The 12,183-nt window shown below is 37.8% G+C and overlaps 1 protein-coding gene across 1 annotated transcript; it reads left to right on the plus strand.

The window, feature by feature from the left end:
* On the plus strand, window positions 1–10,152 carry LOC118823068 (tripartite motif-containing protein 35-like). The gene is made up of 6 exons (XM_036592443.1): window positions 1–636; window positions 2,906–3,001; window positions 3,136–3,366; window positions 4,401–4,423; window positions 4,931–5,049; window positions 7,638–10,152. The coding sequence occupies exons 1-6, from the start codon at window positions 202–204 to the stop codon at window positions 8,174–8,176; spliced, it is 1,443 nt and encodes a 480-aa protein (XP_036448336.1). The 5' UTR covers window positions 1–201; the 3' UTR covers window positions 8,177–10,152.
* Window positions 10,153–12,183: the final 2,031 nt, after the last annotated feature.

Here is a 12,183-nt window from a genome sequence, read left to right on the forward strand (position 1 = left end):
CCGGAACGAAACCGAAACTCACACTGTCACTGCAGATCCGCCCTCAGGCCGCCTCGTCCTGCCTGAGAGCCGCTGATAAACTGTTGTTTACAGTCTTTCTAAAGGACCACAGGCACTGAGTGTGGACGCGGAACTGAAAGTGACGTCTTCGACGAAGAAGCCGTTAGAAGACGAAGGAGAGACCAGCAGCTGTTGGAGAAAATGGCTTCTACAAGCGCACTGATAGAGGATGATCTCATATGCTGTGTGTGCTGTGACATCTTCAGGGATCCTGTTGTTCTGTCATGCAGCCACAGCGTGTGTAGAACCTGCGTAAAGAAGTTCTGGAAATCTAAAGGATCTCGAGAATGTCCAGTTTGTAGGAAAAGATTCTCCAAAGCGAACCCTCCCCGTAACCTCGCCCTGAAGAACGTGTGTGAGGCTTTTCTAGAGAGCCAGAACCAGAACCAGAACCAGACAGCCTCAATTTCAGCTTCAGCTTCAGCAGAGACTGAGGTGCTCTGCAGTCTGCACAATGAGAAACTCAAACTCTTCTGTCTGGATGATCAGCAGGCTGTGTGTGTGGTGTGTCACCTGTCAAACACTCATAAAAATCACCGCTGCTGTCCAGTTGATGAAGCTGTGTATGACTCTAAGGTATGATATGTGCTCTAGTATTTGTTTATGAACAGTGTAAACTGTCTCAACTGCTTTTTAGATTGCCCTGTTAAGTTGTATTGAGGACAAAGTATTTCAGTGGGTGTGCTTTCAGAGCAAAGGGCAAAAATAAGAGTGAACTATAGAGATATTATTAATTATTAATATATTGAGAGCCTAACCTCGCCTTTGACGTTAATGAAAGGCCACCATATTTGGACAGACTGTAAAGCCGCCATTCTTTTCTCTCTGTGAGACCCTCACATTTGTATAGTTCAATTTAATGATTGTTGGTATGCCAGTTCATCCAGTATACTGATCAAAATTCTACCTAAGGATGGAACTTTGCCATAACTTTATACTGGTGTAACATCTCCTAGGGGTAAGACGCAACAATAAGGAAGCGAGACTGCCTGGTCAGACGGCAGACCAGAACAAAGAGGAATTTCTAGTTAATAGCTAATAATAACAAACATGTCAAATGGAGATTTAATAATTTATTGGATAATTTATTTTATATTTATCTGCACTTTTATCCAGCCATCATGATTATGTAATATATATAAACATAAGACAAAATTTAAGGAAACAAAAAGGAAACTTAACTTCGGGGAGGCCCAAGGCCCAAAATTAAAAACCTTAAATTAAAGATCCTTAAAAAAAAACTAATCTACCAAAAAAAATAAATAAATAAAGAACATTACAAAATCACTACCCACCATACACTACAAAAAACAAAGCGCAACAGGTCAAACAAAAAAGTAAAAAGGGCAGGCCACCCCTATGTTTCCTTTATTTTAAAGGACATCAAAAATTTACAAAAGTACTTTCGCTGACCCACGTGTGCCTGTAGGCCTGCAAATCACTGCTAACAAAACTGGTCTGTTGACTGGTGGGCAGCCAGGGGAGCAGAGTAGTGCTAGGCTCCACACTGTCTAACATCAAAGGCCTTTCATAGCTGGCGCCAACAGGAACAGCCAATCACATGCTGTGAAAAGTGGGACGTCAATCATGCAGCAACACCAACCTGAAAACATTCAGACACAAAGAGATACAATCAAACACTGGACGTAACAACCGGCAACAGCACGCTAATGTTAGCCTGTTTAGTTGAGTCAGGGATGTTTCAGTCAAGTTTCAGTGAAACGAATACTCAGCAGTCCTTTAGTCACCTCCCGCTTTGTAGTCAGTTGCAGTCTGAGGGAGTCCACTTTGTCCTGAGAGGAATATGAAAAGAAGTGCCAGTCTCTTGGGGTAAGCATTTAGTCAGCCTACTTACCAGGCTGCTGTTTCCTCTCGCAGTGCCCACTAGATCACCACTCTAGTTCAGCTGCACACATCACAGTCTCAGGGCCTGGTCCACACAACCAATATGAGGACTAGTTCATACTGACAGCATGGATGACTTGTAGTATTGTACCAATGTGTAGCAGTGCTGGATGCTCAAAAATACAAGGATGACTTCAGAAACAACATTTAGCAGCGTTTTTGTTGGGCCTGCAGAAGCCACTGCATGCTTGTGCTTATGCAGCACAGGTTTATGTATATGTTTTTACTGTTTTCTGCAATATAAATATTGTGGCATAAGAGCATGCAGGTGTTCTTTCATTTAAAAAAGGCAGTAAGTAGTGTGTTTAATGTTTTCACATGTTAGTTTTGTTAAGTTGCAGAACATGTTTTGCTTTTATTCACTGGGTTAATTTTGCTGTGGACTCTTATTCTGAAGGGTGGGGCTAAGAACTGCCAGGGTGGTGTGTTGTTGTAGCAAGTGAGAGAGAGTGAAATCTTTCTGTACACTGTTTTCTGAGTTGAGTAAAGCTGAATTATGGATCTTTCTTGTGAGAACCCTCCACATTGCAATATTTACAATTATTGCATATTATTACAATTAAAAAGTTGCTAATTATGGGTTTTTATTTAAAGTAAATGGACATTGCAGAAGTATAAGTCATTCTATCCTTCAAAAATAGGTTTACGTGACCATCTAAAATGGGTTTATTGAAAAAAAATATATATCCATGCAGTTGTTTGCAAAAGCTTAGACATCCCTGGCCAGAGTGCTTACATTATGTCCTATAACTGCCATTTTATAAGCAAATATAAAGTAACAGAGCACAAACATTTGCATTAAAATGTTTTTTGTTAACTTCTTTTTTTTACTTTAAAAGTCAACAAAATATATAAATTCATACATTATACTGGGTAATTGGTGGCCATACTACCCACTATAAGAGAGACTACATACACCTAAACTGTTATTTCTTTTCAGAATAAACTCAAGTCTGCTTTGGTGCCTCTACAGAAGAATCTGAAGGTCTTAATAGAAACTAAACAAGACTATGACCAAACAGCAGCTCACATTAAGGTGAAACATCATCTCGGATTGTGAAACATGGTTCTAAGGTCATGTTTCTGATGAGTGTCCACTTTTCCTGTAGGTGGTAAATGCTTGTAGATCATCTGTTAGAGTTTGTGTTTCCTAATGGTCTCTCATTCCAGACGGAGGCCCAGCACACAGAGAGGCAGATAAAGAAGGAGTTTGAGAAGCTTCACCAGTTTCTAAGAGATGAAGAAGCAGCAAGGATAGCTGCACTGAAGGAGGAAGAGGAGCAGAAGAGTCAGATGATGAAGAGATGGATTAGGGAGATTAATGGAGAAATATCAGCTCTTTCTGATAAAATCAGAAACCTAGAGAAGGAAATGGAAGCTGAGGACATTCCGTTCTTACAGGTAAGAAAAGCTCTCTCTGTTACAGACACACAAACACAATAAATAAACACAATAAAGTCTGAACTGAAAAAATGGCTAATGATTCAAGTCTGTTAAGTGACAGCGCATGAATAAAATGTTAGATACAATTTCTTTCAGTTTATATTGTTTGACAAGAGTTGTTTTGATGTTCCAACATTTTACTTGGAAGTCTGTCACATCAACATCACAGCTGTCACATCAAACAAATGTCAGCAAACCAAATTATCACAGTCAAGAGTTTGTTTCAGGAAAGAGCAGTCAGGTGAAATGTTTTGGAGAAAATCTGGAACACTGTAATGAAGACAATCATATTAATCCCCGATGCTATTTTATATGCGTGGTGGGAATGACATGCACAGACTTCAGCAGGAGGAGGGCAGGAGCTGAGGTACTTTGTGGGGAAACTTCTGGAATCAGTATATCGCTGCTGTCGGAAAACAAAACCTTGTATCTCCAAAATGGTAACTTTACAAGAGAAGGAAAAAACACTTTACTTTTAATGTGTCCAAGTAATTTTGGGTCATTTCTTTTGGTCCATTCATCATGAAATTTACACACAATGTAAAGGACAACAGGCATTTTCAAAAAGCGAAAAACGACAAAAATGGAGAGGTTTTGTTCCGACAATATCGATATGAAAATAAGCTTACTAATGTAAATTATATGGCTATGAACAAAAATACTTGAGCAATGTAGTGTTCACAGAAAATGAGAGTGGATTTACGTAACCAAATTACTCACTAATACCTCAGTGAAACTGCTATAGGCTCTAGAATACATCAGTAATACGTTTTAACTTACAGACTCTATCTGCCCACCAGGGACAGTTTTACGTTTATACTCAGTTTTTGCGGAGCTACATATTGAGCATTCAGGCTCATAAAAAAGGGCACTAATACTTTTGAGACACCACTGCCTCTCATTTTGAGAAATCAAAATGTGTCTCCGTTTTAGTTCTGAAATGCACTTGGAAAGCAACTTCAGTTCAATGTTTTCTTTATTTCTCCTTTCAGAATTTCATGTACACAGAAAAACAGTAAGTAAAAGTCACATCACTCATTTTTGTTTTATTCTCCAACATGGTGTATTACAAAATGAATGTATTGCTAATAAATCAAGACTTTAGAATGCGTGTAAACGTGTAGCTCAAAGTTCTATATAGAACCATTTCATGTTTAAATTACTCTTTGCATGGGGAAACAGTTCTTCAGATGGATGGACTATGTGCTGCATATGGTTCTAAATAGAACGTTTTTGAAAATGATTTCTGGCAAGCTTGTAACAGTTTTGGTCCTATATTTTAATCATGAAATGGTTCTATATAGAATCATGGTTCTAAATAGAATCTTTGCCTTAACTTAAGAACGCTTAAAGAACTATCTGTAGAAATGAGAAAGACGATTCATTATAATAACAAGCAGTGAGGTAGCAGTAGTGGTGATGCTAGCAGTAGTAGTAAAAAGTATGTATTTTACAGGAGCAACAGAAAAACTGACAATGTAAACTTTATTCAGTGATGAATTGCACGTTCTTATATTTCCAGAGCTCATTTCACACCAAAGGATCCAGAGGAGACATCAGGAGCTCTGATCAATGTTGCTAAACATGTTTCCAACCTGAAGTTCAGAGTGTGGGAGAACATGCAGGAGATTCTCCAGTACAGTAAGTTCTGGAGTAGATTTAATTCATTCCTTTTAATTTGTTTCATTTCTTTTTCAAATTCAGAATAAAGTGATGTCTGGCATTCATACATATAAATTTGTTTAAAAAAAACTTTTTCTCTTTTGTTTCTGAGAACAAATAATGGTGCCAGAAATCAGCACAATCAGTATTTACTACCGGACTTGGTCAGTGAGAGTAGAGGTTTAATCTGGCCTTAAATGATGGTCCAATCCCAAATACTACCCAGGAACTTTCTTTCCGAACCCAGCCCGAACCACATCGTATGATGTAGCTTCGAGCTCAAGAACATTCTGTCTGAAACTGAAACCTGAGCTGACCCATCATCACCCAACATGCTGAATAAAACGTGACGCTTATGGAAATCATCATAGATAATTGACTATAAATATATCATAAATAATCATAGTAATGCTTTCAATAACATCTCAAGCACATTTGGTCTAGATATGATTTAGATTCTGCACTGTTGGCTGATTCTGCACGGTTTAATTTTAAAGCTCTTTTTCTATATAAAATCATGAAAATCTGTCAGTGGAACAAAAGTGACCAGTTTCTAGTTTCCATGGATTTAAAAAAAAAAATGGGGATACCTAATTAGTAATACTTAAACTATGTTCTTCAGAATAACTGAGCCATAATCTGTTAGTGATAGTTTGTAACAGTTTTTATAGAAACCAGAGATCTGAAGCATTAAATGCCTCACAGAAAGCTATTACATGAAGTGGTTACAAGTCTTCATGTGTGTGACACTGTTTTATGATATGTTTGAAAAGCTTTTGGACTGAAACATAAATTTTTAATCCTTTCATACTGAAGAGATACATGCAGGGCGTTAAAACAGTTAAAACAGTCCACAAAGAAAACTTTTCTTTGTTCAGGTTTACCACTATTTGACCATCATCAGTGTTACATATAAAACTTAGAAGACACAAATAGATTCACTGGTGGTTTTGGTCAGTAAATAAAATGAATCATTCCACATAAAACCACTTGCAATGACTTCTATCGCAACGATTAACTTAAATCTGTAACTTCCCCTTTAATGGAATTCCTCTTTCTAAAAACACTTCAGGAGGAATCCACTGAAGCCAAATCTTTGTATCTCTGTATTTTGTACTTTACAGAAGTACAAAACACAGCAGCACAGTCAACAGATACAGCGGGTGAAATAAGTATTGAACACATCACCAATTTTCTAAGTAAATATATTTCTAAAGATGCTATTGACATGAAATTCTCACCAGATGTCGGTAACAACCCATCCAATCCACACATGCAAAGAAATCAAACCATAGATGTCCATAAATTATGTGTAATAATGAGAAATGACACAGGGAAAACGTATTGAGCACATGAGGAAAGAGAGGTGCAAAAAGCCATGGAAAGTCATGACATCAGCTGAAATCTATCAGTAATTAGAAAGCAATCCTGCCACTTAGTGCAAATTAATATCAGCTGGTTCAACTGATGGCCTATAAAAAGGTGTCTCATTACCAAGGTGCCACACAAGAAACATCTCATGATGGGTAAAACCAGTTGGACCACTTGTGGAGAGCTACAGAACGACCTGGAATCAGCAGGTACAATTGTTTCAAAGAAAACAATAAGTAATGCACTCAACCGCCATGGCCTGTATGCACGCTCACCACACAAGACTCCATTGCTGAAGAAAAAGCATGCTGAAGTGTGTTTAAAGTTTGCTCAACAACACGTAGACAAGCCTGTGAAATACTGTGAGAATGTAGTCTGGTCACATGAGACCAAAATTGAACTCTTTGGATGCCATAATACACACCATGTTTGGAGGTCAAAAGGCACTGCATATCACCCCAAAAACACCATACCAACAGTGAAGTTTGGAGGTGGGAACATCATGGTGTGGGGCTGCTTTTCAGCATATGGCACTGGCACACTTCATATAAATGAAGGAAGGATGAATGGACAAATGTACTGAGACATTCTTGATAAAAATCTGCTGCCATCTACCAGGATGATGAAGATGAAACGAGAGTGGACATATCAGCAAGACAATGATCCCAAACACACAGCCAAGGTAACTCTCAATTGGTTTCAGAGAAAGAAAATAAAGCTGCTAGAATGGCCCAGCCAATCACCTGACCTGAATCCAATTGAAAATCTATGGGAGGAACTAAAGCTCAGAGTTCATAGAAGAAGCCCACAGAACCTTGAGGATTTGAAGAGTGTTTGTGTGGAAGAATGGGCCAAAATCACACCTGAGCAATGCAAGCGACTAGTTTCTCCATACAGGAGGCGTTTTGAAGCTGTCATCACCAACAAAGGCTTTTGTACGAAGTATTAAATCAGTTTCAGTAAGCGTGTTCAATACTTTTTCCCTGTGTCATTTCTCATTATTACACATAATTTATGGACATCTATGGTTTGATTTCTTTGCATGAGATGGACATAATGTATACATGAAGGTAAAATGATAACAGGATATTAGATTAAGAATTACATTAAGGCTAGAAATTCTCTAGTTTTATTTCGAAGTCTAATGATGTACTGTGGAAAAACGCTGAACATGATGTTGTGTTCTCTCTCCTCAGCCCCTGTTACTCTGAACCCCAACACTGCACATCCAGCCCTCTACATGTCTGAAGATCTCACTACTGTGGAATTTAGAAAAAAGAAACCATCACTTCCTGATAATCCAGAGAGATTTGATACTTTCGTGTGTGTTCTGGGTTCTGAGGGGTTCAACTCGGGGACACACTGCTGGGACGTCCAGGTTGGAGACAGTGAAAACTGGGAACTGGGTGTGGTCAGAGACTCTGCACCGAGAAAAGGATTTTCTTTCCTGGGTTTGATGTTTAGTCTGTACTACCATCAAAGCAGTGATACATATTTGGTACACTGCCCTGGACAGCCGGATCACATCCTCACACCTACAGAGAAGCTGCAGAGGGTCAGAGTGCAGCTGGACTGGGACAGGGGGAAAGTGACCTTCACTGATCTTCTAACCAACACACACCTGCACACTATAACACACACGTTTACTCAGAGAGTTTTACCATTTTTCAATAATATGAGTTTACTGTGTCCCCTGAGGATCTTACCCATGAAAGTATCAGTAAAAGCAGAATAGGGTTAATCTGTGTATTGCTTAGCATAACCTTCATAATGATGTAGAACGTACGGATAACAAGGATGGAAATGTTTTTGAACACATTAGCTCACAATACAAGCATGCTTTATGAAAACTGCGGATCATCGGAGTACAATTTATAGAGATTCCAGAAAATGACATACTTTCCCAAACTAAACTGTCTTCTGTTTATTTATGTGTTATCTTGTACATATGAGAGATTATTGTTCTAAAAAGTGTACAGAGAAACCATATCTACAACACCAGTACAGTGGCCAGTACAGTGGACTATGTAAAGTTAATGAGACACAGTATTAAATATATGTATATATACCCAAATTATACACTTGAGCTGTCCACAGTTTATGCATTTATGAGAAACTGTGCCACCGTGTAGCATAAATTGGCATAATGTATAAAACCAGAAATCAGCTCAACCTAAAGTCAAGGTAACTGATTGCATTTATTTACTTGGGTTAACTCAACTTGAGGACACCAGAATTCACCCATCTCACACTTCTTAGCCAAAAGTTCTTCTAACTATTATATCTAGTTTATAGGCTTAGTATAGAATTTGTTTTATTGTATTATTATAATTATTATTATTATTATTATCATGCATTTACATTCCACATATTTTTTTTTCTCCTCTAAAAGTAATAAAATGGAACATAAAGTTTATCCCAAATACATGAATCAAGGAAATCAGGGTTGAAATCGATACAATAGCATCATTAAGTAGCAAGAATCTCCTAGTATATGCAGTGTTATGTACATTTGTACAAAAACCCTTGGCTACCCTTGCCAAATAACATGTTTTGTGGATCTATTAAGATAAGTAAACACAGTCTCTGCAGGATTGTTATTTATTTATTTATTTGTTTGCAAATGTTATTTCATAATTGAATAGCAGAAATACATAAACTGGTATTTCTGGAAGTATTCATAAGACACCCCCCATATTTAACAGTTGACAAGGTGTAATTTTCTTTTTGGTGCTATATAGAACCCTTTTCAAAAAGCTTATATATAGAACCATCTACAGCACATTTTCCATCAGTCTGCGGAACCCTTTCACGATGCAAAGAACTCTTTAATGCGAAAAGTTCTTTGAACGTTCATGGTTCTGTATAGAACCATTTTCATTTCTAAAGAATCCCTGAAAAACCATCATTTTTAAGTGTGTATTTTATATTTTTTGAGTAAATCAAATATAAAATAACATATTGTGGCGCTTTACCACTGGCTGTGCTTCCCTTAAACAGTGACTGTTATTGCTGTTGTTGGATTTATTTGTAGTGTGAGTTGTGTTATGTGTTACTTGTGTCATTCAGTGTTGAAGTGTGGGTTTGGTTGTGTGAGTTAGTGCTTTAACTGTGAAGTGGGAGTGTATGGGTGGTGGGTGGTGACCTCCCTGCTATTTCTGTGTCTATGATGTGGCATTTCCGCCTTGTCCTGAATAAAAATGAGCATTCTCGATCAGAAATTCTGTTCTAACCTGACACTTTGACTGATCAACACCACAATAGTTCCCTTCAGTGGTTGTGTTTACTTCTTTTTACTTCAAAAATCAACAAAGTAGATTTTGGCCAGTGTGGCTAAAATTTTGCATACAATTTTAGGTGATAAAATTCCTTGAAGCCCTTTCAATAGAAATATAATTTTATTATGTTTTGAACAAGAAGAGCATACAAAGTTCAAGAAACACTATGTACATGTAAATGGCAATGCCTGAGTCTTAACAAGCAAATCAAAAGCCAATTAACAGCAATGACCCCTTAACACTTGCACATAACGGTTTTACAGTGGAGATGTTTTAGACTTTTTAGTCAGATTGTTTTATGGTCAGTTCAGCAGTTCAGATCTTCAGAATGTCTCCTTTATGTATTTAAATCATCTCCACAGAGTGACTGTGACCCATCTGCCCCAAAAACACTTGTGTAATCATGCAGGTGTTGATAGCAGAGCTCCATTCAGCTCCAAAGTGTCCAGTGTTTGTGTGTGTGTTGGGTCAGTCTGTCTCTCTCTATGTGTGTGGGTCACTACTCCAGACAGATCTCCTCTATTTTATCTGCTTGATGAGCTTTACATGATGCTATGGGTTAATATAGTGTTTCAACATGCTAAACTAGAACAATATGTTGCAGAAAACATCATTTATATAATTCATACTGTACTGTAGAAAATTCAAAGATTACACATAATGTATTTTATTACCAGTCAAAACTGTCGATTTGTTCCTTTTTTAGCATTAGCAGACAAAAACATTTGACAAAAATAACTCAACAACTTCATTTGATATCAAAACTCCCAGTGTTTAGTGTATTCATCCTTTGCTTTTATTACAGCTTTTGTTCTATCCTGGAGAATCTTCAAAAAATATTCAAATATTTTCCAAAGTTCAGTCTTAGAAGCATCTTCTGCTTCTCACATTTCACATAATCTCAAACACATTCAGTGATGTTGATGTCTGGACTCTTTTTCTGAAAACATCAGCAGCTTCTTTCTTTGATTTTCATTTGATTTCTTTTACACATCCTTTCAGACTTATAGTGCTGCGTTGTCTTTTCACAGTGGAAGGATGGACAGAAACAACTGTGATTTTTCTCAGATCTGAAGCTGTGGTGGTCTACCAGGTCCTGCGCAAGTGTTTATTCATTTTTTGGGTACGTCTGCTGGGCATTTTGTTATGTCGAGGTTTTCCAATCCTGGTCCTACATTGTGTTTATTAACCTAGTTTAACATCATAAAAGGCTTGTTATTTAGCTGAAGAGATGAGTCAAGTGTGTTAAAGCAGGGAAGCCAATAGCATGTACAGGTACATAAGACTTATAACATTTAACACAATATTATTACCCTATTCTGGAAATTACTGGCTCTTGCATGCAGCATTGCACATTTCACATGGAACAGACTAAAGCTAGCGTTTAAAGACAGCATTACGGAAAGTGTTATTCTATTGTTAATGATTGTAGTGTAAAGCTTTGCTTTTAAACCACTTTGGTAGCATTTATAACAGCAGACAATCATTTTCTGCTATCTTTATGATCCTCAGTGGACAATCAGACCCATTGTAGTAAAATGGGAACATCCTCTCAGTAAAACTGTGCTTTATAGTGTGCAGGTGGGTACTGGTTAGGACATCACTGAATGTCACTTTGCCCACGTCCCAGTCCAGCTGCACACTGATCTTCTGTGGTTTCTTTTTCGGTGTGAAATAGCGATCTGGCTGTCCTGGATTACGTACCAAATATTTATTTCTTCTTTTACTATAGGCCAGACCGCACACTGCATCCCAGACAACGTCTCCCTTTTCCAGGGCAGACTCTGTTATAACACCCACTGCCCAGTCATCAGTGTCTCCAACCTCAGCGTCCCAGGTTTTGAGTTTCTTATGTGTGTGCAAAACATACAAACAGGTCAGATGTAACCTAGCGTTGATGAGCATGTTTTTGTAGCCAAAACTCATTATGAATTAAAACCTCTTTTGGCCTTATCAACTAGTGTGAAATTCTGTAAAAGACTGAAGTTAAGGGTTAGAAGTTGATGGGGTGTCTCCATCACTTTAAGGTAAACTAAGGATTTTAAGGTAATTTAAGAAGGCAGTGCATGGAGGGCTTTTTTCAAATTCATTATTTTTTTAAACCTACCTGCCCATTTTAAGATTGGTTTTAAGAAGGCCTCACTCACTTGGCCTCACTATTTCCCCTCAGAATCATCTTATTAGCTCAAGTGAAGAGGGCTAGATGAGCCCTCAATGGGGCGATGGACCAAGTGACTTCAGCAGTATCGGCTTCAGCAGCAGAATTTGCCCAGAAATCATTGTGAGCTGAAATATTTCCCTTTGGTGTAAGCTGTTTCTGAACCATAGCAAAAAACCAAACTAAAATACTTCATATTCAAAAAGCATGCATTTCGATTTTCTATGTTCACATTGGGTTTGAGGTAGCAATCTTCCATCTGCTAATGATGACTGCTGATACAAGTTAGCATGCTAAAGCAAAAAA

This window comes from Colossoma macropomum, unplaced genomic scaffold, assembly GCF_904425465.1.
Source record: "Colossoma macropomum unplaced genomic scaffold, Colossoma_macropomum, whole genome shotgun sequence".
NCBI lineage: Eukaryota > Metazoa > Chordata > Actinopteri > Characiformes > Serrasalmidae > Colossoma > Colossoma macropomum.